Here is a 27,657-nt window from a genome sequence, read left to right as displayed (position 1 = left end):
GCACACCATCCTTCCCGCGGGTAAAGTGGCGCCCCCCACCCACCCGAGCTGTCCCTGGGCCCCCGCCTCCGCCCGACCACCGTGGACCTCCAGGGACGCGAGGCCGCTCTGCCCCCAGGCGGAGCCTCTCGTTGGTAGACGAGCCCGGGGGGGCCTCTCTGGGCGCGCCGCCGCGCCTCCGCTCGATGCTCCGGCCGGAAGTGCTCTTCCCCGCCGGCCTCCCGCCCGGCTCTCTGGTCCCGGCGGTAAGATGGCGGCGGCCGCAGAGTGCGATGTGGTAATGGCGACGACCGAGCCGGATCTGCTGAACGAGGAAGAGGCCAAGAGGTAAGCGGGCGGCGGGGTCAAGGAGGCGACGGGCTCCAGCCCCACGTCTTGGGAAAAGCCGGCCCTGCAGCGGCGTCCAGCTGCTGAGGCTCCGCCCCGCCCTCCGCGACCCGGGCATCTGAGATCGGGGCCCGGGACCGCAAGGGCACTCTGGGCTCGGCCTTCCCCAGGCTCTGCCCGGCGCGGAGCCAGCGCGGCCCGGCCCCTGGTAGGGGAGGGTCGTGTTCCCGGGAGGTCGGGTCTGGGTGGGCGCGCGGCTGTGACTCCGCCTGCCGGCGCCCGCCCTGCCCGGGCACCGGCGTTGTCGCCTGTCCGCGCCTGCGCCCCCTCCTCGCCCTCGGTCTGGGCGATCGCAGCCCGGCCAGCAGCCGTCTGGGCCCCGGAGACTGTCTCCATCATGGATCCGGCCGCCCGGGGTACCCTAGAGCTTAGAGGATGGAGGAGGGGGCTTTTCTCGGGCTCTGCACCCCTGACCCTCGCCACCCCTCCCCGGGGCCCTGCACCTCCGAGGAGGGCGGAGGCCGCGCCCGGGTGCGGGGTCACTGCCAGAGCGGCGGCTGCTGAGCAAGTGGTTTCGAGAACACTCTAGACGCTGGCGACGGCTCGGGCAGGTTGTCGGAAGTGGGGTCGGAACACGGTTCTGAGCAGGCGCAGTTGTTCGGTAGCAAAGCCAAACGAATGCAGACATTCTGGAGGCTTGGGGCCCTTTCCTCATCAGCTGCAGGTTAATCTGCACCTTTTGCGTAGGTTGCACCACTGTGCCACCTTCGGGCCCTTTCCCTTCTCTTGCGTGCCTGTGCGAAGCCCATTTTGCCCTCTTGGGTAATTCGAGATGGGGTGGGAGGAGATTAGAGGTTTACCGTCCATGTTAGATGTTAGAAACAGGAAGCGCTCCTCAGGGCCACCCAAGGAATTTACAGCTCACAAGCTGAAGGGTAGGTACCCCAAGCCCAGAGGCTGGACCCTGGGGAACTGAGAGGGTGGACACTGCATCATGCCTGGGAGGTCAGAGAGCAAGAGGCCTGCGTCCAGGCTCTTCCTCCTGGTTTTGAATTTTCCTGTTCTAACGTTTAGTACTTAAAATTAAGTATTGTGAATTCTTATGTGTCATTAAGAAATCGGAAAATGGGGCCAGGCCTGATGGTACAGGTCTGCAATCCCAGCACTCAGAGGCAGAGGCAGGAGATTGCCTTGAGTTCAAGATCAGTCTAGGCTACATCTCGAGACCTAGTTTCAAAAAACAAAACAAGGATGTAAAATAGGAAACAAGGTTTCTCTCAACACAGAACTTTAACTGGTGTAAGGATTTAGTGCTTGTATTTGGAGTTGGGTGGTTCTTCGTGTTATAAATAGGGACTTTGGCTATATGTCATTAAGAAACTTGGCTTACTCGGCATAAATCTCTGCCGCAGGGCGTGTCCTCATTTGGCCTTCATTGGGGGGGGGGGGTCCTGTGTACAGCCCTAGCTTCCAGCTTGGGGATTGTGCTCAGTGGGAAAAGGGTGCTGCGGCCCTGGTTCTGTCCCTGGCACCACCCAGCGTCATAGCCTTGGAGGGTAGTCTGGCTTGAAATTACTGCAAAGGCACATGCAGCCCCTTGAGGGAGCAGGAAGCAGGTGATGCTGTGGTGTGACCACGTTATCCGCAGATGGCTTTTGGTGGCAGTGTGTCACATAGGGTGCTGACCCATGTTCCTGCTGTCCTTCACAGGGTAAGGGCACAGCGACTGGAAAATGCACAACTGCCCGGTCAGCTGCTGTGAGTGAAGTAGCAGAGCTGCCTTCTCACGCACACGTGTAGGCGGGCGCACACAGCTCTCGAGTTGTACTGCAGTGCACTGTGCGGTATTTCTGTACACACAGCAACAGGAAAATAAGTGGAAACAAAACCAAAAAGTCACTGGCTCTCCTCCCTGTAAAGTGGCCCTTCTGCCTGCCCATGGAGGAGTGTCGGTGGTTTTCCAGAACTGGAACTGGGGAGGGCCGGGGGTGTGGAGTGAGGCTGGCTGGATTTTTCAGAGACTGAGTCTTAACTGGATGTGCTCGTGTGTACCTGAAGTCCCAGCCTGTGAAAGGCTGGGATAGGAGGGCCCCAAGTCAGAGCCCAGGCTTGGCAACTTAGTGACTTAGCGGGACCCTCTCAGAACACGAAAGGGAAGATTAGAGAGCTTAACGGTGCCTGTTGCTCAGCTGTGTCTAGAGAAAAGAGCCAGGTTTTTGCCTGTCGCTGACCCTGGCAGCCAGCGGTGAGGGGTGTGTTTATGGCTCTGCCAAGGACTATTCCTCTTGTGCCTGCCTCGGACGAAAGCAGGCACGTCTCCCAGCCCACCCAGCTGGGATCTGCAGATGGCCTTTACTGCAGTCCAGGAGAAAGCATGGACCCAGGCTCCCTGGACAGCGAGGCCAAAGGACTCGGTGAAGCTGCAGACCTAAGCTGGCATTGCCCTGCACGGATGGGAGGGCGGTCCCTGCGGGCTCCGCACCTATGCAGGGCTGTAGTGGCATGTGCACCCTGCACTGTGTGTCCACACCAGCTGGGCGGTCTGATCCAGGCTCCCATGCCTTGTTTTGTGGCAGCACAGTGCATCTGTGTCCAGGGGGCTTTGCTGACCAAAGAGGGAGGGGGCGCCCCTGGTCCCCCCTTCCTGTGCTACTACCCCACCAGCGCTTCACCTCTGGGAGACAGCGGGGCACCAAAGGTGAAACAGGCTGAAGGACGCCTGTCCTCCCAGCTGTCTGCCTGCCTGAAGCAGGAGGAGCACGGGCAGGTGCAGCCTGCGCACCTTCGTGCTTCTGGGAGGCCCTGTCTCAAAGTAAATATAAAGAGGGCAGGGGCCGTAGCTCAGTGCAGAGGCCTGGGTTCCGTCCCAGCATGGCACAGACAGGTAAGTCTGGGAACACAGAATGCTGAACTTCACAGGTCAGTTGAATCTTGCTGCTGACAAGGGACAAAACCAAAATCCTGAGAACCGGTGAAGGCAGAGTGCCGAAGGTCTCGCCCTGCATCCTGTGACACCCAGCAACTTCAAGTGAGGGCGGCAGTTGCTCTAGCACCCTGTGGTGCCCAACGACCAGGATTCTGATTGGCTGGAAGGCCACCTTATTGTACCCCCTGGCCAATCGGGGAAGTCCATCGCTGAAGCTGGTATTTCGAAATTTTAAAAGCTGAGTGTGGAGCTCTGGTCTTTGCTTTCTTGTGGCAGGACCTGAGAGGACTGCGACAATGGGCAGTAGCTGCCTGGGCACCTGGAGCCCCTGGGCCGTGTCCACTTGAGGCCCCCTGCCCTCGCGTACTTGTGCTCCTTCCCCCGCGCGCTGGGATGTGGAAGTTACTCAGAGGTCGTGCCAGGTATTCTTTCACACCGTGTGAGTTGGAACAGGCCTCGCAGGGCAGCCTTCCAGCGGGCTGCTCGTTTCATTCCTGCAGTCACAGCTTAAAGCCAGGCGTGGTGGCTCACTCCTGCGGTCACAGCTTAAAGCCAGGCGTGGTGGCTCACTCCTGCGGTCACAGCTTAAAGCCAGGCGTGGTGGCTCACTCCTGTGGTCCTGGCATTCAGGAGGCTGAGGCAGCAGGATCTCCACGAGTGCAAGGCCAGCCTGCACTACAAGTGAGATCCCATCACGAAAGCAAAGCGAAACAAGTTCATTTTCTTTTTCTTTTTTGGCGGAACCGGGGATTGAACTCAGATCCTTGCGTTTGCCAGTCAAGCGCTTATCCTCCTGAGCCAGCTCCCGGCCCTATCAAGTTTATTTTCTTCCCCACCGAAATAAAATGACGCGGTCCCAAGAAGGCAGGAGAACCAGAGGTTGAAGTCTGTTTGACCTCAAACTCATGGTGATCCTGATCCTCCTGCCTCAGCCTCCAGAGTTGGCTGGAGTAACAGGCACGCGCCACCACACCTGGTGAGAGGTTGAGGGTTTTACAGATGACATCGGGAGCAGTGTGTGGCTCTGGGCTGATTCTGAGATTGTTAACAATGCAGGTGACCAGAGTAGAGTTGACCCTCTCTTCCTTCAGTAGCTTCCGGGGGCCACACAGGACACTGTGTCCCTGAGTTTTAGCCTGAAAGTTGACTCCAGAACTCAGGATTCTTGCGGGGGGGGGGAGGGGTCAGTGCCAGTGGCCACTCACATGCATCAGGAAGTGGTTTCTCCAGTCCTGGGGCTTGGCATGTGCCACCAGGGTCCCCATCGGACGCTGGCGGGGTTGAGAACGTGCTGCAGAGGGCCTGCAGAGCTCTGAATTTGCTGTGCCAAGCCCCAGGGTCTGTGTGAACCAAGCCGGAGCCCTGTGCTTCCCTACGCGGACAGCAGAGAGCACCCCTGCCCGCACTGCTCCTCTCCTTGGGTCCCCCTGGCGCCTGGGGGGAGGAAGGCTCTGTCCCGAGAGACTCGCTGCTTAATCATGGCTGCAGTCTGAGGGACTTCTTCACGCATGTCGTGCACATCGTCTGGGCAGCGGAGGAGGTGCTGTCTGTGGCTGGGCATGCAGGGGTACCATCTGCACAGCAGGGGTGGGGCAGCTGGCAGCAGGTGGCGCTGCTTGCAGGCAGCAGCTGCTTAGCGCCCACCCTGCAGCCAGGCTGGCCCTGGCTTCCTGCCCCGCCCAGGGGCTGGTGTGGGCAGCTCACCCCCAGGTTGTAAAGCCTGAAGGTAAGGAAAGGCATGGTGGAACTGCAGGGGCCCTGTCCTGTGTTCTGTTGTGAAGGTCATCGAAGCCACGGGGCTGGGATGTGCCCAGCCTGCAGGGACAAGAGGCCTCCGCCGTGGGATGGAGGAATCTACTCCCGGCCTGGCCAGCGTCCCGAGAATTCTGAAGGGTGGAGGGCACTTTTAGATCAGCTGGCAAGGAGGTGGTTTGACTGAACAAAGGAAACAACCCGGCCCACAGAAACTAGTAGTTGCGGGGTGAGTGATAGTTCACAAATCGTAAATACACCAGGGCTGCAGCCACAGCCCCCAGAGAGGCTGCTGGGCGCGATCCTGCAAATATTCTCCAGCTCAGAGGCCCAAGGCACCTGCACTGGCAAAGAGACCGTCTTGTCCTCAACTGTAACTTAAGCAAAACGGGCTTTCCTTCTGTTCCGCAAGTGGTGGACTACAGCTAGGGTACAAAGCGCGAGGCCCGGACTTGCCCAAGCTGAGGCCTTGGTTTTGATTTAAACTATTGATGCTATACAAAGAGATTAATTTAAAAAAATGTTTTAGGGGCTGGGGAGATGGCTCAGTGGAATAAGCGCTTCCTTGGCAAGCACAAGGGCCTGAGTTCAATCCCCGGTTCCGAAAAAAAACCCAAAAAAACAAATAAAAAAATGTTTTAAGCAAATATTGGGAATAAAAGTAGGGCAGTATGTTTTGATTTGTCTTATAAAAATTTAAGGTAGGTGGAGGGAGTGGGACACAAGGCTTTTTGGAAGGCTGAGGCAGAAAGATCTCAGGTTTGAGACCAGCAGAGGCACATAGGATAGCTCTGCTCTACGTAAATTAAAAGCTAAGTAACATTTCCTAGGTTACAGTGCTACAGAGTAATGAAACCATGCCGTTCCTTTTCATGCACCAGGGCAGAGTAAACTATTGTCCTTTCCTCCCTCTCTTCCTCTGGAATAAATATTTTTGGTACCAGGGATCAAACTCAGGACCTTATGTTTGCCAGGTAGGCTTATGCCACTGAGCTATCTCCTTCCCCCCTTGTGACGGTGTCTCGCTATGTAGTTCAGGCTGCCTTGAACTCACTTCGTAGCCCAAACTTGACTCGAATCACAGTGATCTTCCTGCCTCAGCCTCCCAAGTGCTGGGATTACTGGTGTCGGCACCGTGCCCCGCCTTGGAATAAATTTTTGTTTTCAGTACTGGGGATCAAATTCAGGACGTTGCGCTTGCCACTGACCTTGCCAGGTACTTATGCCACCAAGCCATCTCCCCAGCCTGAAATAAATGTTAAGATAATTCAACTTGATGAGGAATTTTAGTCTGGTTTTAATATTTATTTCAGTGCTCCCCTTTTTGTCCCGGGGATTGAACCCTGGACCTCTACATGCAAACCACGTGCTGTGCCGCAGAAATACATGTCCAGTTGTTTTTGTTTTGCTTTTAACTCTGAGACAGGGTCTTAACTCAGCTGGCCTTGAACTGTGACCCTCTTCTGCCTCAGCCTTCCAGGAGCTGGGTGTGCGGGCGAGCTCCACGGCGCACTGTGGGGGGACGGTGGCCGAAGTCTTCACCCATGTGTAGCAGCGACAGACACGTGTTGGGTAAACAGTAGCGTCTCCCGCAGCTGGGAGAGCATCGTGGACCCTCACGCCTGTAGCCTGGTGCAGTGCCGCTGGCTGGCGCCTCCCACGGTTAGCGCTCAGAAATAGTTCAACCTGGAAGTGGCTATTGAGCAAATGGCAAGTTTTGCAGGCCACGAGTTTAGATGGGCCTGTTGCAGCACTCGTGGTGGCGTGTCCAGTTTCTAGTGTAGCTGCCCTAGAACCACAGAGGTGGCTGGTGGTCACCAGCCCTGGCTGCGTGGTGTGATCACTTGGCCCAGTGATGGCTCGCGAGGCAGGGCTGTTGGTGGTCACCTGAGATGAGGAGAGTCTGCCCGCCCGCTCAGGATGCACAGGTCTGGCAGGTCCCGTGCAGGAGGACAGGTGTGTGGAGCTGCAGTTTTCTGACCATAGAGGCTTAGAAATACAAATACATTTTGAAATAGCACAGCAGGCCAGGAGCGGAGTGTATCTGCCACCTCCACCCCCAAGGGAGGGGCTGGGCCTCAGCACAGTGTCCTCAGTGCCACCCACCCTGCAGCCGCTTGCCAGGACCTTGATGAGCCAGAGATGTGCAGCCCTGCTGCAGCGGTGGGCTCCAGGTGCAGGTGCCGAGCTGGGTAGGTGAGTTCCACCTAAGTGCCCCAGCAGGACAGGATCTGAGTGGGGCAGCCTCTAGGAAGGGCAGGCATCCTCAGTGGGAATGCTGCGTCCCCTGCTGTTCTGAATGCGTGTGTGGAAATGTGTGAGGATGCCCGGTGCACCCCACACCAGGTGGCGGTCCGTTTCCCTTCCTTGCAGTAGAGGCCAAATCAGAACCAGTGTGTGCTCGGCAAGCACTAGAGGAGCAGAGGATGTAACTGACCTAGTGGGAGGTGGTGGGTTTGGTCCCTGCAGGGGTGGGGCAGCAGCTGGGGCAGCTCGTAGGATGCCTGCCTGGCCAGCAACCATAAGGCCCTGGGTCCAGTCCCCAGCACTGCATGTGCCTACACCTCAACCCCTGGTGGGGAGCAGGCCAGGCCAGCAGCGGCCAGCCCCTGGGCTGTCTGGGAGCACAGGTGGAATTCTCCCATTGCCCCTGCTGCAGCCGGGTAGAACCTGCACCGTGTGCAAGGGCCATTGCTGTGGGCCAGGGCTGTTGGCTTGGCTGAGTTGTCGCAGGCCTGTACTTAGGGCTGGATCTGACTTTGGTTCTGTAGCCCCAGGAGGAAAGGCTGAACCTGAATGTGGTCTTTTAGGGTCTTTTCTTCCTTGCCAGTTGGTCTGAGCTATCCCTCACACCGTGTTCTCTCTGCACAGTGGCACCGTGTGGTTATGGAGTGAGCCTGAGGCCCCTCCAGGCCCTGCCACCTTCACACTGGCCTACTCAGCTACAGTCTGCTGTGGCAGGCTCGGGCCTGGGCACACATGCTGAGTGTCGGGATGGGGGACTCCACCATGAACACCAGACCTGGAGCCCCAGAGAAGTTCTGCCCCCGCCGCCAGCACTAGGTGGCCCCTGTTCAGGCAGCCGTCAGTCAGTGGTGCCCAGTCAGTGGCGCCGCTCTCTAAGTGCGTCCTTGTCCCAGGAGGCTGTGTGGGCACAGCGAATGCGCCTGTGCCGTGCGTGCAGGCCCACACAGCCCCCCACTCTGCTGCTGGGGCTGGCTCCACATTGCCCGCTTTGTTCACTCTCGAGTGGCATCTGCTCCCCGGTTACTACATGAGATGCCATTCTCTCCAGGGAGGTGAAGCCCAGCTCACTAGGTCTTGAGTCTCTGGGCAGCGGCCCTGGGTGGGTGACTTTCTGTTCAGGTGCTGCCTGGAGTCTTGGGGCGGAGAACTCGCAGTGGTGGTAGGAGCGGTGAGTGGAGCGAGCTAGGCTCCCAGCCTTGGCAAGCGGCGGAGCCCCAGCCTGGCCCTCCGCTCCTTCCTGCCTGCTCCTTCCCTGGGGGGCCTTGGAAGCAAGGAGCAATGCACAGCCCTTCCTCAGGGCAGGGGGCAGCTCCATCACTGTGCAGCGTAAGTGCTCAGCAAAGGTACTCCTGATCTCTGCCCTGCCGCAGGTGCCAGCAGCAGCACCAGCCCTGAGAACGAGGCTCGCCAGGCAGGGTGCACGCGCCTGTGACCCCAGCACTCAGGAGGCTGGGGCAGGAGAGTTGCCTCGAGTTCGAGGCCAGCCTGGGCCACATATAAGACCATGTCTCCATATTTTTTAAAAAATGTAAAGGCCTGGTAATGTAGTTGACACAAAGTCCCTCAATTTAACCCCAAGACCACAAAAAGAAAAAAAAAACAACTGTTTTTGGTCCTAATTCCAGGCAGTTCTGCTTTGAGCTTTTTTTTTTTTTTTTTCCCCTTTCATATACAGAAGATAGGATAAGAAAGTCATTCTTTTTTTTCTTTTTCTTTCTAATTTCTTGTACTGGGGATCAAACTCTGATCCTTACACTTGTCAGGGAAGCACTTGTGTCCCTGAGCTATATTCCTGGCCCAAGTCTCTCATTCTTAGGTTTGTTTGTTTTGAGACAGGATCTTACTAAAATGTTCGGACTGGCCTTGAGCTCACTACGTATAGCACAGACTGACCTCGAACTTGGAGGAACCTTCCTGCCTCAGCCTCCTGAGTCCTGTCATTACAGGCATGAACCACCACACTAGGAAAGAAGTGGTTTTTCTTTAAACTCCTCAGAGGGCCAACAAGAGAGCTCAGGGGACTAAGTGTCTGCTTAGGCAAGTACAGGACTGAGGTTCAATCCCTGGCACCACAAGCCATGAGCGGCCCACCCCTGGGAGTGCCAAGCAGGTCACTGAGAAGGGGCGTGGTGGTGCACATCTGTAATCTCAGCGCTGGAGAGGCTGAAAACAGGATGATTGTTACAAGTCTGAGCTGTGTAGTGAGACCCAGTGCCAAGTAGGCTTAGCTGTGTCACAGTGGTCACTGCGGTAAGAACCAGTTGATATTCTTGCTGGTCACAGGGCTTCTGGCTACTGTGGATGGGCCAAGCCATGCTGGGGGGCGGGGCACCTGGAGGCCGCTGCTCCACGCAGTGCTGCTCCGCCTGTGTTCCTGCAGGCTTGGCTCTGCTCCTGCCTTACACACGAGAACACTGTGCTTCCCACTCCTTTGCCACCTGCCTCTGCACTGCCTGGCCTTCAGGGACAGGCACTCGAGCCACTTTTCAGGACACTGAGGAGGTGACCTACTTCCCAGGGAAGTCACTGTCCCCTGTGGAATTTCCTGCCTGGAGCCAGGCTTGCTGCAAGGCTGAAGGTGGTGGCAGTCGTAATGCCCTGAAAAGGCAAAGGTAGAAAACTCCGGACGAGGCCGGAGGCGGTGGTGCCCGCCTGTGCCCTAGCCCGGAGTGGGCTAGGACGCGGCCCACGCAGAGGCCAGCCTCCGCTCCACCTTGCAGCATGGCTAGCTTTGGGCTGCTGCGTGGTAGAGTTCCCCTGCACCCCTGGCTCCTTGGGCGGCTGAGCCAGGAGGGTTGCAGAGTTCAGGTGAGGCTGGCACAGTAACAAGACCTTCTCTGAAAATTGTATTTTACAAAAAGATCAGAGATGTGTCTCAGAACCGGAGCACTTGCCGGCTGCGTGCATGAGGCCCAGGGTCTGCACACACAGGCACGCACACAGACTCCTTCCCTGCTGTGAGCTCAGTGCTAAAGTGTGTGCTTACCATGCACAGGCCCAGCGTTTCATCCCCAGCACCATTTTTTTATTTTTTATTGTTTAGCACCATATTTTGAAACAGCAAAACTGCAGTGGCCAGGGGGACTGGGCAAGCGCCTGTCTGAGGCGCTGCCTGTGGACAGGGTGGTGGCTGGGCTGGGCCTGGTGGTGAACACGTCCCCAGGAGACAGGCCCAGGTGCTGCTGCCCTCTGCCTGCTGGCCTGGCCGCGCCTCCCCATCCTCATCTCCTCCCAGCACGGTGGGCTGGGGCCACCGGCCCAGGGTGCTCCTGCCCAACACCAGTAACCTGCTTCCTTCTCTTCCCCAGAGAGGCAGAGTCCTTCAAGGAGCAAGGAAACGCATACTACGCCAAGAAGGATTACAACGAAGCCTTCAACTACTACACGAAGGCCATCGGTAAGGGTGCCCTGTGGGCGGTGGAGCCCCAGCGGGTCTGGGTGGTTCTCCTTGTCTCAGGAGGTGGCCTTTAGAGCCAGGGCTGGTGGCTCAGGCTGCAAGGCTGGGACAGGAGGGGCAGGCCATACAGCTGGGCAGCAGCTCAGGGCTCAACTTCCAGTGTTGGAAAAAACAGGGCAGACAGCAGGAAAGCAACCTGAGGGGCGGCCCTTGAGCCTGCCGGCGCACTGCGGGGGCTGCCTTTCCCTGGGTGAGAGTGAGCTGCGAGGTGCAGGCTCCGACGCTGAGCAGCCCAGCCAGCCATGTCTGCCCCGCAGGTGCTAGGCCCCGGCGCGCGAGGCCCTGACTTGTTTTCTTCTCACACGGCTTGCGTCGAGGCCGAGGCACACTCTGCTGGGGCCTCTGCAAGCGGCGCCAATGCCCTCTTCCTGCTCTCCTTAGGGCGGGCTCTCCCAGAATGCTCTAACTGGCCTCAGAGCTGTGCTCTCCTGCCTCAGCCTCCCCATGCTCAGCGCTCAGCGGCTGGTGCGCACCGCATGCCCATTTGGCATACCCATTCATCATGGTTGCATTGCTCATGGCGGGGCTGGAGCCTCGGACTCTGCAGGCAGGAGGAGCTCCAGCACGGACCTTTCCCCACCCCGAGCCTGGCCTCGCTCATCGTTACTGAGAGTGACGTTTCCTTGAGTAGCAGCTGAGGGGTGTGGTCAGGACCTGGCTGCCCTGAGCCCACTCTTTGCCTCCCCTGTAGATATGTGTCCCAAGAACGCGAGCTACTACGGGAACCGGGCGGCCACACTCATGATGCTGGGCCGGTTCCGGGAGGCACTTGGGGATGCGCAGCAGTCGGTGCGGCTGGACGACAGCTTCGTGCGGGTGTGTTGGGGGCCTGGGGCCACGGGCCGGGGCTGCCGTTGAGGGGGTCCTGGCCTCTGGCCTCAGTTTTGGGGGGCGGTCACGTACACCCCAGCAGGAACGCCTAGCTCTGCACAGCACTTTGCTGCCACTGCCAGTCGCGTCTGCCTAGCTGGTCACAGTCCTCTTTCTCCTTTGTTTCTTCTAGGGACATCTACGAGAGGGCAAATGCCACCTCTCTCTGGGGAATGCCATGGCAGCGTGTCGTAGTTTCCAGAGAGCCCTAGAACTGGATCACAGAAACGCTCAGGCACAGCAGGAGGTGCGGGCTGTCTGCTGTGACCCCTGTGCAGGGGTGGAAACAGGGTGACAGCAGCAGTAGTGGCAGGGTGTCCTATGCAGCAGGCGTTGGCTGGGACCGCTCCCCCTCAGCCCTGCCCTGAGCCCTGCTTGCCTCCCCCGTCAAATGATTCTGCATACGATTGGCTGACAGCGTGAGAGTTGTGCAGTGAGCCCGCGCCACGGCGCAGGCTGTCACCCCCGTGCCCTAGGAGGCTGTAGTGGGGGCCCCTAAGTTGGAGTCAGCCAGCCACATAGCGAGACCCTGCCTTGGACGGAGCTGGGCACCGGGCACTGGGTTCTGCCCCCAGGACTGGGAAACAAGCAAGCCGAGCTGCCCAGCCCTTCCTGGGAACGCCTGCAGGCAGCGCGGTGTTCTGCGCAGCGGGGTGACAGCAGCGATGCCGAAGGACACAGGCTCGGGTGCTGGCGAGGCAGCGCGCCGCGAGCAGCTCGGGAAGCCCGACCCTGCACGAGCGGTCGCAGCTCACCGTGAGCAGTGAGCTGCGTGCCTCCCCACCCACGTCACCTCGGCTTGTGGTGGTCTTGGCCCAGCTCTGCGTCCGAGGGGCGCTCACGGGGCTGGTGCTGGGCACGCTGTCGAGTCTCGTGGTGGCTGCCAGCCTGACACGCAAGTCGGCCTTTTTTTCTTTGCTTTCTTCTGCAATGCTAGAGCCGTGATGTTCTTGAAGGAGCAGCTAATCAAGGTGTGCAGATTTTTATGATGATTAAGTCTCTGCCTTCACTAAAGTCTCCACGTGTCTGCTTTCCTGTGCAGTTCAAGAATGCCAGCGCCGTTATGGAATATGAGAAGGTAGCAGAAACGGATTTCGAGAAGCGAGACTTTCGGAAGGTAAGGACGACTACGAGCAGGCCGTCTTCCGCTCCAGCAGAATGCGGGTGAGGTGTTCGCGTGGGGTATGCGGCCCCCAGGGGCAGCAGCGCAGTGCCGCAGACCGGCGGTGGTGACTTGGTGCTTGGATTTGGCTCTGGGCCTTTTGCTTTTATCTTAAAAATCTTCTTTCCCGAGCATTCAAGGAGGCTGTGGCAGGAGGACTGACACTTCACGCTCATCCTGGGCAGTTTACTTAATGTCGTGAGATTCTGCCTCAGGAGGAAGCGGGGAGGGCTGGGGTACAGCTGCAGCGCAGCAGACCTGGTTCAGTTGACGAGCAGAGGAGAGAAAGGTGTGTAGCGCTGGTGTACCGGAGCTCTTCGCTGGCGTCTGTTTGTGTGGTTGCTACAGAGTCATGCCCCCAAAGCAGGCTGTTTACTAGAAGGAAAAGCCAATTAGAGTTAAAGATTAGCTGCAGACAGTCCATTTTTATTGTAATAAAGACAGTTGGCTTTCGCTCGTGTGTGTGCTCCCCAGGCCTGAGCTTGGGCCTGGGCCCAGCAGCGAGCGCTTAGGCCTGCTGAGCTGCTCCCACGCCCCCTCCCCCTTTTTGGAGACAGGGTCTCACTGTGCAGCTTGGGCTGGCCTTAAGCTCACTTTGTAGCCCAGGGCTCATCTTGAACTGTCAGCAATCCTCCTGCTTCTCGACCTCCCGAGGGCTGGGATACAGGCGTGCACCTCTGCGCCCAGTTTTAACTTCTGTGTTTGTAAACTGTGACCTATTTAACAAAAAAACAGCCAGGCATGATGGCACACTACAATCCCTATGCTCTGTTAGGCTGAGGTACGAGGGTCAAAAGTTCTAGTCTGCCTAGGTTACGGAGTTTCCAACCAGTCTGAGACATAGCAAGACCCTTTCTCAAGACAAAAACATGGGACTGGAGAGATGGCTCAGTGGTCTAAAGCACCTACTTGAAACAAGCTTGGCAAAGCACAGGGACCGCAGTTCGATCCCCCAGCACCACATGCCAGCCAGCCCCGCCCCCTGGTGGGCTGAGCTGGCCACACACACACACAATATAAATAAATGTAATAAATAAATAATTAAAAAAAAAAAAGACAAAAACAGAGAAAAGCCCCTTTGCATTAGAACACTGAAATCCATCGCCATCACTGTTGTGGGAGAGGGTTGTTTTGCTTCAGGTTTTTCAGAGCCAGGGACTGAACCCAAGGCCTTTGTGCTAAGCTGTGACCCCAGCCCTTCTGTTTTTTTGGTTTTTGTTTGTTGTTTCTGGCTTTGCTTTGTATTTTGTGTAGGGTCTCACTATGCCACCTGGATTCATAGTGATCCTCCTGCCTCAGCCTCCCCAGCACTAGGATCACAGGCATGCACCCCCATGCTTGGACTCAGTCACCAGCACAGCGCACCCAGGGGCGGGACTGGTGCGGCATGTGGTGCTAGGGATCGAACCCCAGCCCCCAAGCTTGCCTAAGCAGGCACTTAGTCTGCTGAGCTGTCTTCTGGTTTTATTTTGATGTTGTAATTTTTTTTTTTTTTTTATGTGTGTGTGTGTGTGTGTGTGTGTGGCCAGCTCAGCCCACCAGGGGGTGGGGCGGGCTGGCATGTGGTGCTGGGGGATTGAACCTTGGTCTCTGTGCTTTGCTTTGCTGAGCTTGTTTTAAGTAGGCGCTTTAGACCACTGAGCCATCTCACCAGCCCCAACCAGCCCCTCTTCTGGTTTTATTTTTATTTTATTTTTTTTATTTGTTTATTACATGTATTTATTGTGTGTGTGTAGCCAGCTCAGCCCACCAGTGAGCGGGGCTGGCTGACATGTGGTGCTGGGGGATCGAACTGCAGTTGCTGTGTTTTGCCAAGCTTGTTCCAAGTAGGTGCTTTAGACCACTGAGCCATCTCTCCAGCCCCTTCTGGTTTTATTTTGAGAGTGGGTCTTGCTTAGTCACTCAGTTGTCCAGGCTGGACTTCGGACCGTCCTGCCTCCCCTTCCCAGTGCTGGGGTCGTAGGCTTGTGCCACTTCGCCAGGGATCCGCATCTTTCTGCTGTCGGTCTGTTCTTACGTGTAAAGTGCATGATTCCTGGAAGGGCCCGAGTTGCAGGGCTTGACAGACCAGAGGCCTGGGGAGCTGAGAGTCCTGGTTAGCTCTCTTGGGGCTCTTTGGGCTGTTGTCCCTGGACTGGGTGATCAAAATTCTCTTCTTTTGGGATATGCAAAAATATTTTTTTTCTTTTTTTCATCTGTTTTTGAGACTCACCATGCAGTTCAGGCTGGCCTTAAGCTCACTTTGTAACCCAGGCTGGTTTTGAACTTACAGTGATTGTCCTGCCTCCCAAGTGATGGGACGACAGGATGCAGAAATAATTGTCACTTCCATTTCAAGGGGGAGAAAAATGGCTTCCCAAAAGTTAAAACACAGGGATTTGGAGGATTTTTCAGAATCATTTAAAAGAAACCAGCTACCTTCACAGAGGGAGTTACTGTTTCCCAAGCATGGCTCTCTTGGTGCTTTTTGGAGCCAGCGCTCAGTGAACCTGTGATAAAAGGGGATGAGAAAGAACCATTCTTGCCAGGCATGGGCTGCATGCCTGTGTAACCTCTGAAACGTGACAGCCGGCCGAGGGAGGCTGAGGCAGGAGACTCACTGCAAGGCTAAGGCCAGCCTGGGCTGCATAACGGCCAAGACCAGCCTGGATTCCATAGTGAGACTTGCAAAAAGCCAAAGCGCACGTCCTTAACTCATGCACTGCAGTGCTCTCCTCTAGTAATAAATGTACTCCATCTGATCAGCGTACGCACAGCCCAGGGATAACTTCTCGTCCCTGTTGTCAGTTTAATAAGCACAGTGTCTCTGTAGTGGGATCTGTGTTGGGGGGTGTGTGTGGAGCGACTCGGCCGGCTGTCACGTTTCAGAGGTCACACAGGCAAGCACTTTGTCATGAAAGGCGGTCTTCTGTGTTCTTTCTCCGTTGCCCACTCTGGAGCCAAAATCCTAAGTCTGTGACAGAATCCTCTGTGTGACATCCCAGCCGCCCCCCTCTCTAGTGTACAGTGATGTCACAAATGAAGAATTATGATCGCGGCAAGGAAACAGATGAACTTGAAGGAAACAAAGATCTTCTTTGCCTGCAGCTGTCCCTGAAGGGACGTGGGGGCGGGGCAAAGAGCTGAGCGCAGGACCAGGCTTCCCAGGCCCCAGCCACCAAGCTGCACCCCCAGGGCAGGGTGAGAGCCAGGGGGTCCCTGCACCTTTCCCACCTGAGGGGGGCCAGCACCGCAGCTCTGTCTGTGGATGCTTTGCCCTGCATGCAACCGAGTGGTTCTCAGAGTCCTACGTGTGTCACTTAACAATGTTGTCAACCCTGAACCTTGATTTTCTCATCACTAAAATAAAGGAAATAACCGGGCGTGGTGGTGCAGCTTGTCATCTTAGCTCTTGGGGCTGAGGCAGGATCACTGTGAGTTCAAGGTCAATTTGGGCTGAAAGTGAGCTCAAAGCCAGGCTGAGCTGCAGAACAAGACCTTGTCTCAAAAAGACAAGAATAAAATATAGGAAATTATCTCGGGGATTAAGTGGGTGGGCGAAGGGCGTGGCAAGCATTGGCTGCCGTCCTCGATGGCCTGCGCTCCTCCAGCACCTGCTTTCAGGTGAGCGGGCCGGGCTGTGCCTGCTCCAGCCTTCCCCGGTCTCCGCTGTGGCCAGGCAAAGGTGCAGACAGTTCTGGAGTCTGGGCCCGAGCCTGATCTCCTCTCCTTCCTCCCACAGGTGGTCTTCTGCATGGACCGGGCCCTGGAGTTTGCCCCCGCCTGCCACCGCTTCAAGATCCTCAAAGCCGAGTGCCTGGCGATGCTAGGCCGCTACCCAGAGGCGCAGTCCGTGGCCAGGTGAGCGCCACGGCCGGCCCGGGCCTCCTGCCCTAAAGCCGAGCGCTGGCCCGATCGGTCGTCAGGCTCGCGCGCCCAAGTGGCGGCTTCGGCCTGCTGTCCTGGTCCTTGGGGGCCAGCGTGGGCAGGGCTGTGGGCCCGAGTCTGGGTACAGCCTGGGCAGCTGCCCCACACCTTGCCTTAGGAAGGAAGCATGTCAGGGCCTCATCGCGTAGCCCCCCCGAGCCGAGCGTACAGGAGCACGTCGCCGTGTGCAGGTTGAGCTTTGCGTGAATGTGGTCCCTGTGCGGGTGAGCTCTGTTGTACCTGTGGGCGCTGCCGTTGTGATCCCAAAGCAGCGAGAGGTAGCAGGCGGTGATGCCCTGACCGGTACAGCTGGCATGGTGGCAGGGCCTCCAGTCCCAGCACTAAGGGGAGGCAGAAGGGTCACAAGTGTGAGCCCAGCCTGGTCAGTTTAGCAGTGGTGAGTTCTTGTGTTCGCACAAAAAGGCTGAGATGAAGCTTGGCATGAAGCCCCGAAGTTCTGTATCCAGTAGTGGAAAAAAAAAGCAGCAGGAAAGGACTTGCCCAGTGGGGTGCAGCTGGCCACCTTTTTTGTGTGGACCACGGACCCAGAGACAGCGATAGGGGCCGGGGGTTGGCAGTGCGGCCCAGCAGCCCAGAGCTCACGTGGCGTGGATGAGGCCCGGTTTATCCCAGCTTTGCGAAGAAGAGAGGCTTTAGCGATAAATGCACGTGCATTTTGGTGTGCTTTGCGGAGGGTTTTCAGGAGTCTGCTGCTTCCGGGTCCTCTAAACATGGGACAGGTGTTTGAGGCCCTGGCTGCAAATGGGCTGGGGCTCCGGCCCTGCTGAGTGGGCCGTGCGGTGTTGCAGCGACATCCTGCGGCTAGACTCCACCAACGCGGACGCGCTGTATGTGCGGGGCCTGTGCCTCTACTATGAGGGCTGCATCGAGAAGGCTGTGCAATTCTTCGTGCAGGCGCTCCGGATGGCCCCGGACCACGAGAAGGCCTGCGCGGCCTGCAGGGTGAGTGCACGGGGTGGCTCTGTCCTGCCCCCTCTGCCCACCCTGGCCGCCGTGGAGATGGCTCTGGACTGCTGTCTTCCTGGAGCAGATTGCACTGTGCTAAGCCAGGTGCTCTAAAACCTAAATGGGTATTTGGGTTTGTTGTTTTTGTCTCCTCCGGGGAGTAAAGTGAGCCATGAACCCTGGGAGGGTCTCACTGTGCCCCTCTGCGTCACGGGCTGGGGCTGCGTGTGCTGGCTCCTGTGGCGGGAGGGGTGGGAGCGGGCTGAGGTCTCAAGGACGCACACCACGCCTCACTCCTCCCTGCAGAACGCCAAAGCCCTCAAAGCCAAGAAGGAGGATGGGAATAAAGCATTTAAGGACGGCAATTATAAACTAGCCCATGAACTGTATACAGAAGCCCTGGCCATAGATCCCAACAACAGAAAGACAAATGCCAAGCTCTACTGTAACCGGGGAACTGTCAACTCCAAGGTGAGCGCTTGCCCTGAGTCTGGAGACTGAGGGAGGGCCCTAGGGCTGTCTTGGGGGTCTAGGACATCTGCCCAGGTGAGTCAGATGGGAGCCACAGGAAGGGAGTTTCCAGCCACTGGGCACTGCCCATCTCGGGCTCAGGGGCCGCTTCAGGGGTCCCCATTCTTCGCATGGCCTCTCTTCTCCAGTAGGCACATGACAAGGGGCTCGGGGCACCTTTTAGCAAGTATACTCAGTCACCTGCCCTGAGCAAGAGGCCGTCAGCTTTAGGGATGAGTTGGAAGAGATTGGATCCAGGCAGCAGCATGTCCCCCTGGTGTAGCTGACGGTGACTGCATGGCTGAGGTACCTAAGGGCCCTGTGGCCCGCAGTGAGGGCAGCAGGCTCCTTGCCCTTGCACTTAGAAATCACAGTCGTCCTCGTCCCTGCAGCAAGCGTGGAGGGTGGGTGCCTCCGCACAGAGCAGAGACGCGGTCCACCCACGCCCTGGCCTCCCAGTGCCAAGCGCAGGGCTGAGCTCGTGATTAGGCCAGCATGCCCACCCGCCCACCCCAAAGCTTCTGAGCTCTGCTCCCGCCCGTTGGCTTCCAAGCAGCGCGCGCCCGCTGGGCTGCTCTGGTGCGCGCGGCTCATTGCGCACTGCTCACTTTCTCCTGAAGCTCAGGAAGCTGGATGAGGCGATTGCAGACTGCACGCGCGCCGTGACGCTGGACGACACGTACATCAAAGCCTACCTGAGGAGAGCACAGTGGTGAGTAGGCACAGCCCAGAGTGGCAGGCACTGTGGAAGGCTTGGCGCAAGGTCACGTGCTCCTTCCCCGCTCTAGGTGGGCCTGCTGCAGCCTGCCCTGTCTTTGCGGTCTGTGGCTCCGAGCCTGCACTAGCCCCACGCTCAGTAAGTCTCCTCACAGACCACGTCCCTACCTCCAGCTTCAAGTCCACCTCTGTGGAGCTGGGTCCACGTGGGGCAGTACTCTGTACACAGTGCTCACCAGGGAGCGTCCACAGCTGGGTGCCTGCGAGACCAGAGAGGGCTCTGCATGGCCCGCCACGAGCCGCCGCCGAGGTGCCCGCTGGGCAGCTGTGCTGTGCCTGGCACAGGACCTGGGAGCCAGCAGCTGGGCCCCGACCCTTGTTTTTACTGTTGAACCTGGCAGAGCATTTTCTCAGACCTCGTGGGTGCCAAAGGCGAGCACAGGTCCATCAGAAGCCGCCCCTCCTCAGACCAGGTAGTTCCCAGGCAGGGACTCCCGTCGTCAGAGCCCAAGAGAAGGCAGGTGTGTTGCGTGCCCGTCCCCCCACATTTCCGCCTTCTTGCAGTGAACCAGCTGTGGAGCGCGGGTGCTGCGGCCGCCCACTGCCTCACCCTGCAGCCAGGAAGGTGCTTAGCTCACAGCGAGGCCGGCGTGTGGCTCTGGCTGTGTGCAGAGTGCACGGGCCACACCAGCAAGCGCCTTCACTTGTCCAGGTGTGACGACCGCAGGGGACAGAGGCAGCAGCCATAAGAGACAGGGTCTGTCCCTGGAGCCAGCCAGACACGCGCCACCACTCAGGAGAGTGGCTCGCAGAAGGTGTTGGCTGCAGCTTCGTGGAGGTGGCAGAAAGGGAGAGGGGCCCACTCCCAGTGGGGAGGACACCGTCGCTCTGTGTCCTGCACCCCCGTCTGCAGGGAGCAGGCAGAGCAGGGCTGGATGGGGTAGGGAGTTTCGGGGCGGCTGTGGTGGTCTTCGGGTGCAGCTATGTCTTGGTTGCCCAGCACCCACGGGAGCGAGCAGAGGGCTTTGGGCTCAGTGTGTAGATGTTGCAGCCCATGGTCAGCTGCTGCGGGGCAGGGCGGGCGGAAGAGGAGTCTGGAGGTGGAGAGGGCAGGCCATGAGACGTGCCTCCCTGGCTTCGGAAGCCCTGCTCAGCCTGGCTCCTTTGTGGCATGTGCAGACTTTTAATGTAAGGGGCATGGTGGCATGCATTTGTACTCCACAAATGCAGAAAGTGGGAAACTGAGGCAGAAAGATGGCCAGCTCAAGTCCCATCGGGACAGCTGAGAGACTGAGTGAGCCCCGTAGTGACGTAGAGAAGGCTGGAGACGTGACTTGGTGCTGAGGCCCTGGGTTCCCTCCCCAGTACTCTGGGAAGGGAAAGAAGACACGGAAGAGCCCTCGTGCGCATGACCTCCTCCCTGGGGCTGAGCCAGGGAGGGTGCTGAGCCGCTCCTGGGCCTCAGTGTCTGCGGATGGCTGCTGGGGGTTAGATGGGGCCCGAGCCGGCGCAGCAGTCTTGCCTGGCCTCGGAAGGTGCCACTTGCTTGTGTGGGAAGATGCGGGGTCCACTGGCAGGCCATTGGGTTGGGGGCCCTGCCTTGGTCCCGGAGCGCCTTTTTCGTCATGCTGCCTCTGCCTCGCGCCCCACGTTGGCTCACTGCCGTCTCCTGGCAAGGGGTCCCGAGGAAGGTCAGCTCACATCGCCGCGGCTGGTGGCTCCTGCTCCCTCCTTGCCTCTGCCGGGCCTGCTGCTGCTCCTGCTCACGGCTCTGCTCTGGCACCATAGCGCTCAGCAGGCACCACTTTGCTCCCCTGGAGGAGCTGGCCACCTTCCGACAGAGGGCTGAGCACACCTGCCCTGTGTCCCCCCAGTTACATGGACACGGAGCAGTACGAGGAGGCGGTGCGGGATTACGAGAAGGTCTACCAGACAGAGAAGACCAAAGGTGACAGGCTGCCCGTGTGGTGGGGCTCGGGGTGGTGACGGTCCCAGGAGGGGCATGGAGACCTGCATTCTGTCCCACGTCTGTCACTCACCTTGTGCGTGGCTGCTGTGAGGACTGAAGTCTGAGCAGGGCTCTGGCCGCCTGGAGGGAAGCACGGAGCAGCCCGCTGTGGCTCAGGCGGCTGTGTCACTGTGTCACTGTGCCCTGTGGTTCTGCTCGTCTCCCCAGAGCACAAGCAGCTCCTGAAGAACGCCCAGCTGGAGCTGAAGAAGAGCAAGCGGAAAGACTACTACAAGATCCTGGGGGTGGACAAGAATGCCTCCGAGGACGAGATCAAGAGGGCCTACCGGAAGCGGGCCTTGATGCACCACCCGGGTAGGCGGCAGGACAAGGGCGCCAGGCCACAGCCTGCCCACCCGGGGCCTCTGGGGTCCTGGGCCTGCTCTGAGTTCTTGCTTCCCCCGCAGATCGGCACAGTGGAGCCAGTGCCGAGGTGCAGAAAGAGGAGGAGAAGAAGTTCAAGGAAGTGGGTGAGGCCTTCACCATCCTCTCGGACCCCAAGAAGAAGACGCGCTACGACAGTGGCCAGGACCTGGACGAAGAGGGCATGAACATGGGTGGTGCGTGGCCCAGGCCCTCACTGAGCCTGTACTTGGGGTGCTTCTGTGCCCCAAAGCCCACCAGAGCCTATAGATGCCCACTTGTGGCCCCAGGCTGAGGCCAACAGCTGGGCTCCGGGCAGTGCAGGTTGCATCCACTCCCTGGCTTCTAGGAGCCAGTGTGGGTTTGCAGGCTCCATCCCTGGGCCAAGTGTGACCCCCAGCCCGTGTGCAGGAACAGGTGTGGCATGGAGCCGACGAGGCCCTGTACTGTAGGTCCCTGGGGGCTGGGGGGACCTTAGGAGGCCTGGGGCTCTGTGCGGTGAGGGTTGTGGACTGTGCCAGTGGCCGGGCTCGTCCCACTCATTACACAGTGCCCTCTGGCGTGGGGTCCCATGGGACAGGGACCTGAGCTCCAGACTTGCTTGAGGGGAGGAGGTCTGTTGAGAGCAGCCCACAGGTGCCGGTCCAGAGGGCACTGCTGAGCGCTCACACCAAGGGTCTTGTTCCCAAGTTGATAGTGATAGCTTTGAAGGGATGGGGCAGGTTGTTGAAGCACAGGGAAAGCTTCATTCCCTCTACCACCTGGAAGGGGCAGGGACCTTGCCCCAGGACAGCAGGAGAGGGGTGCCTGTGGGGTGGGGTGGGGTAGGGTGCTAGTCCTGTGGAAGGTGGGGGCACCAAGCCTTTGCACTTGCTAATGTGGCCTCTCCCCCCACCCCCTGCTGCCAGCAGATTTCGACGCCAACAACATCTTCAAGGCTTTCTTCGGGGGTCCTGGGGGCTTCAGCTTTGAAGGTGGGTGTGCCTGGGGGCCTTGGAGGGCGGGAAGGCAGCGTGGCTCATCCCACAGGCGGCAGCCCCGGGTGTTGCAGAGGGCAGAGGAAGGTCTTCAGCTGCCCTGCAGGAGCCAGCGCCCAGCACAGCAGGCACCCAAGGGTGGACCAGGCCAGGTGTGGTGGAGCCAGAGCGGCTGACCAGTGCCTTTGCCTTCCAGCGTCCGGTCCAGGGAATTTCTTCTTTCAGTTCGGCTAATGAAGGCCACCCCTCCAGCCCCTGCACACACAGACTCGCCTGGCTCAGCCTCGCGTGTGGACGTGGCCACCTCCCCATCCTGGCTCCGCACCCGCAGCCCTGCCCCTCGGCTGGCCACGCTGTCGCCGTGGCTGTGCTGTGAGCAGGCAGGACGGAGCCAAGCTGCAGAGGGGGAGGCAGCTTGTGAATCTTTGTCTTACTGTTTAACTTTATTAAAAAAGAAAAACGGAGAAATAAAAGCATTGTGACTGCTTCTGGCCCGTGACTGGCAGCTGCTTTAGCCCCACGCGGCGCTGACCTGGGCGCTCTGGAGAGACAGCACCACGCTGGCCTCCTGTCGGAGACATTGTCCCCAGGGTGCTCTGCTCCCTGCTCTCACCCTCGGCCCTGTGTGACGCAGGCTGCTCAGCGCCGCCCTGCAAGTCCCAGAGTGCGGACACCTGTGGGGCACGAGCAGCCCCGCTCCAGCCGGCCCGCTGCGCGTGGCCGAGGCTGCCCTCCTGCCCCATGAAAGCCAGTACTGTTCACTGCCCACCTCGCCAGCTGTATGCGGCCAGCCCAGGGACAGGACCAGCAGCTCCAGCTGTGAGCAGGACAAAGCCAGCCAGCACGCCCCAGCCCGGCCCAGGACACCTGGAGAGAAACCACGCAGCTGGGATTAACACTTTATTTCATTATCAGTCTGCAAGGTGCAGGTGGACATGATGGATTCGGAGGGGACAGTGACTCACCCCAGCACTTGCTCCAAGTGACTCTGATTAGCAAGGGTGGTTACTGAGCAGGGGTGGGATGCTTAGAGCTGAGGCATACACCCGGCTCAGGCTCAAGGGCTGGGGCGCCGTGCCCTTGCCAACCAGGGGTTCCCTGTTGGCTCCTGGTACCGCCAGCCCCCTGGAGAGGGGAGCCACAGGCCACCTGCAGGCCCAGATGGCAGACGTCCCCTTCGTGCCCTTCCTGGGCTGTTCTCTGCCCCACACGGAGCTGCTACCACATGTGGTACGAGGGGATGGCAAGCTGCAGGCTAGGCAGGAGGGGATCCTTGCTTCCCCTGCAGGGCCAGGGTGACAGGTTTGACTCTCAGGACCCACCCAGGCTCGGGCTGCATTTGGCGGTGCCATCCCCAGAGCCAGGCTGGCGCATGGCCGCAGCATGCCGGCCCAGGTTCCTGACCGCTTGAGAGCTGGAGTGTTAGAGGGAGGGGAGGCCAGGTGGGAAGGAGCAGGCAGTTACTTTACAGTGTTTAAAAAGTTACAAGTAGGTTAACCTGAAGTAAAAAAAGAAACCTGGACACAGACTGGGCAGAGCACGGAGCCCTTCCCCTCAGAGCAGCGTGCAGGACTGCAGCGCGCCACCCTTGCGGCCGCCGTGTGTGGGTACGGCTTTGCCCTTCCCGTAGTAGCCCGTGAAGATGGCCTTGGCCTCCATCTTCTTGGTCAGGCTCAGCACCCAGCGCCCACTGCCCAGCGAGAGGAGCTTGCCTCGGGGCAGCTCGCCCACCTCCTCGCCGCGGCTGCCCCCTTTCTCCTGCCGCACGATCTCCAGCAGGTCGATCCCCGTCTGCACCGCCTCCACGTCGGCTGCGCAGCCCAGGGTGATGTGGGCACGGCTGCCGCGAGGCAGGTTGTCAGAGGGGGACAGTTTGTCCACGTCCCCTGGCCAGAGCTGCAGCTCCTGCTCCCCCAGCTCCACGCGAGCCCCCACCGTCTTGGGTGTCACAAAGAGGGCAGAGATGGTCAGCGTGAAGGCCTTGCCGTAGCCCTTCTTCACCACCTACAGGGGACAGAGGAGACTTGCGGGGGCAGCACCTTGCCGAAGGGCGCACCTCGGCCTGACCCCAACCCAGCCCCAGGTCAGCGTGAGGATTAGGGAGTAACAGCACAGCCAGTGCCACCATGCACGCACGTGACACCTGGGCACCTGAGTCCCCCAGCACTGTCCCCCACTGTCCTAAGCCTTAACACCTGCTGCAGTTCTGCTAGACCTGAGCCCACAGCACCTGGCCTCTCACAGGTGCCTCACAGAGATGTCACCTATGCTGTCATTTAGCTATGCTGAGCACTGGGGACTGAGGATGACAACTGAAAATACCAGGCTTTGGGCAGTGGCCAGTTGAGGGGGAGAAAGTAGCCACTGTTGTAGACTCAGGCACAGCGGGGGTGGCAGGGACCCAGGGGGCTGGGATGTCCACCTGGGTTACACCACCCCCATCCAGCTGGGCCATGAGGGCCATCTGTGTTGGCCCAAGGTCTGTATCCCCAGCAATAAGTGCCACTGTCCTAAGTCAACCCCACTTGGGGGCAGTAGCCTTAGTGTGGACCCCAAGAGGCTGGAAATAGGAGCCTGCTCACAGCCTGGGCACAGGCAGGCAACAGCAGGGCGCACTCACCTCCTGTTGGGCGTATTCCTCGGCTCCAGGCGCCTTCCCATAGTTGCAGAACTTGGTCGTGCAGTGCAGCACACCTGGGGGTCTCTTCCCAAAGTAGGCCAGCAGGTCAATCTTCTCCCGGGGCTCATCCCCAGAGATGACTGCAGGAGAGACGGGCAGGACGGGGCAGGGAGAAGACCCAGTCAGCGCACCTTGTGCAACTCAGTGCCTGAGTACGGACTGAACCTTGACAGTCACATGGTGATTCCAGGACTGCAGGGTATTTAAGGCCAGGGGTGTTGCTCAGCAGCAAAGCACCCTCCCAGCATGCACGAGGCCCTGGTTTGACCCCCAGCATTCCCCAAATTCCCCAGCTTTACAGTTTGTGCCTCTTGACATCCGGGCCCTGCCTAGGCTCCAGAGCACCTGTGACCCAGGGTGGGCAGCACGGGGCGGACTTGGAGACACCAGCGTTAGTCTCCAAGGGAAAGGGGACAACAAGTCACATCAGCTGGGTCACATGGAAACGGGATTACACAAACCACACCCTAAAAACCAACAGCATCTGCCTCCTACCAGCCCTTTGGTCTCAGGCAAGTAGCTGACCTTTAATCCACTATGACAAGACAAACTGCCTCTGACACCACTGTGCCCCACATCACCCAAGGGCCCACAGGGACCAGGAGTGATGGTGACCCCAGTAACCCTCAGGTTTGTCTCAGGGAAGGGCCTGGCACAGGACAGCGGAGCAGGCAGATCTGGGAGCTCATCCACCAGGCTCCCAGCCTCACAGCTGTCTTCAGAGTCCTCAGCTTTCTCCTGCCTGGCCCCAGGGATGGGAGGTGGTCCCTTGTCTTCCCCTGTGCAAGAGGATCCCAGCTCAGGGCACGGCAGCTTTGGGTGGCAGTCCTATTTCTCCAGCAGTCATGCTTTAGGAGACTGGGACAAAGCTGTCTGAGGACTTGTGAAGGCATATGTGAGCCCCTCAAGAAGCCAGGATGGCCACAGATACCAGGCAGGTGTGCCAAGTCTGCGTGGCACTTAAGCCTTAGAGGACTGGCCAGGGTGTTGGCTCCAGGTGGCAAATACCCCCACTCTGGACCTGGGTCCCCACCATCTGGAGAGCCAGGGGCTTCCAGACCAGGTGTGACACTTGGGGCCACACAGTCTGGGAGCCAAGCCCAAGGAGTCTGGACAACTCGGTTAGGGTCCCCAGGCACTGTATTTGGCGACATGATTCTGCCACTAACAGTGACTCTGATCACGCATGGTGGCCTTTCCTGTTCTAACGGTCGCTTTTTCCCGTGACACAGGAATGACTATCTAGACACAGCCTGGGAGAGTATGAGGGAGAAAGGCCAGAAGGAAAGCTGCTGCAGGTGGCCCCTGCCGTTCTCTGGCCCTGCTGCAGTCCCCAAGGCCACCTCCAAGTGGCCAGGCAGCCTCCACCCGTGGACACATTCGACGCACACTGGGCCCCCATGCCCACAGGCCAGGCTAGGAACAATGCGGATGGTGCCCTCCCGCCCCACCCAGGGCCACGTACAGTGTCGCAGCTCCTTCTTGAAGGCTTTGTGGCTCCCCAGCTCCTCCAAGAAGACCTGGCCGGCCTTTCGGAGGGCCTCGGAGCTCTTCTTGGTCAGGAACCAGCCGAAGTAGAGCGGCAGGTAGTCCTTCTCCAGGCCGGGCTTGAGCTTCTTCAGGTCGTCGGCCGACAGCTGCCACTGGTTCTTCTCCTTGAGCTGGGCACAGTCCAGCCGCCATGCCGTCTTGGGCTCCACCAGCAGCACCTGGTACTGGTACTGGTCGGCCAGGTCAAAGAGCTGCTCCAGCCGCTCGGGCTCGTGGTTGGTGTCATCAAGCACCAGCACCCTGATGTCACGGCGGCAGTAGGCGGCCAGGTCTTCGTCCAGCCGCTTGTACTCCTCGGAGAAGGGGCCTCGCGGGCCAGGCGTGATCTTGTAGGCGTCAGCCGACACCAGCTTAGTGCCGTCGCGGTACTTGTTGACGATGGCTTGCGCCAGAGTGGATTTGCCACTGCCCGGGAGGCCACGCAGGATGAAGAGGGTCTTGCACTCGTGCAGGGCAGCCACCGTGGCCTCATCCTGGAAGAACGGGAACTGCAGCTCAGGCTTGTCCCTGGCGCCAGCTGACGACATCTTGCGGAGGAATATCTTGGGCAGGAACGCGTGGCTCTTTCGGGAGAAGCCTCTGTTCTATGAGGAGGGAGAGGAGACGTCAGCCCCGATTCCTCTCGGTCCTGTCCCTGACGGGGTTCTTTCTAGCGGGAAGCTGGCTTGGGAATCCCCAGGCCCGACAGTGCTGCCCTGGCTCACGGTCGTCCCGTGGGTCCCTGGGATCACCACGGCAGCGAGTCCCAAAGTAAGCGTGGGAGCGTGCTCAGGAGGGTCGCTCTGTTCTGTCCTCGCCCCGGCCTGCCACTCTTGGCCCCTCTGGTGACGTCCGCTTTGGAACTGGGCCCTGAAGCTTCTGGTTGTAGGGGCAGAGGCAGCAGGGGTGGAGGAGGGTCGCCCAAGGCTGCCCTCCCCCCAACAATGGCAGGAGCAGATAATACGCTCTTGTCCGCGATGGGGGGACAATGGACCAACAGAGGGCTGCTGGGGGCAGGGCGGGAGGGAAGCGGACAAAGGCCCTCATTCAGCGCGGCCGCCTCCTCTTCGCCCTCGCCCGGCCCCCGCAGGCCGCGGTCTCTGTGCCTGCCCCGGCCGGGGCGCGGGGCACCTGGCCCGCGCGCGGTGTGCGCGAAGCGCCTCTCTGGGCCGCGGCTTCCTGCCTGCTAAGAGCAACAGGTGACACAGCGCCCGGCGCGCGGGCGGGCGCTGCCACCGCTCGGCTCCCAGGCCGGCCCC

At 59.2% G+C, this 27,657-nt stretch overlaps 2 protein-coding genes across 2 annotated transcripts in view; one reads left to right on the top strand and one right to left on the bottom strand.

Annotated features, from left to right (window-relative positions):
• Window positions 1–130: 130 nt before the first annotated feature.
• Window positions 131–22,667, top strand: Dnajc7 (DnaJ heat shock protein family (Hsp40) member C7). The gene is made up of 14 exons (XM_004633768.2): window positions 131–327; window positions 10,561–10,649; window positions 11,401–11,525; window positions 11,713–11,826; window positions 12,622–12,696; window positions 16,463–16,581; window positions 17,457–17,610; window positions 17,920–18,084; window positions 18,744–18,835; window positions 20,715–20,788; window positions 21,017–21,163; window positions 21,256–21,408; window positions 22,123–22,185; window positions 22,385–22,667. Exons 1-14 carry the CDS (start codon window positions 251–253, stop codon window positions 22,420–22,422), a joined length of 1,485 nt encoding a protein of 494 aa, XP_004633825.1. The 5' UTR covers window positions 131–250; the 3' UTR covers window positions 22,423–22,667.
• A 408-nt stretch (window positions 22,668–23,075) lies between these two features.
• Window positions 23,076–27,657, bottom strand: part of Cnp (2',3'-cyclic nucleotide 3' phosphodiesterase) — a 6,052-nt gene continuing 1,470 nt past the window's right edge. The window contains exons 2-4 of the mRNA XM_004633767.3: window positions 26,334–27,003; window positions 24,809–24,948; window positions 23,076–24,192 (exon numbers count right to left, since the gene is read on the bottom strand). Of these exons, the coding sequence (XP_004633824.1) occupies window positions 23,743–24,192; window positions 24,809–24,948; window positions 26,334–26,946 (1,203 nt within the window). The 5' untranslated portion in view covers window positions 26,947–27,003 and the 3' untranslated portion in view covers window positions 23,076–23,742. The remainder of the gene's footprint in view (window positions 24,193–24,808; window positions 24,949–26,333; window positions 27,004–27,657) is intronic.

This window comes from Octodon degus, unplaced genomic scaffold (genome assembly GCF_000260255.1).
Source record: "Octodon degus isolate 3935 unplaced genomic scaffold, OctDeg1.0 scaffold00056, whole genome shotgun sequence".
NCBI lineage: Eukaryota > Metazoa > Chordata > Mammalia > Rodentia > Octodontidae > Octodon > Octodon degus.
This window is presented reverse-complemented; position numbering and strand designations above follow the sequence as displayed.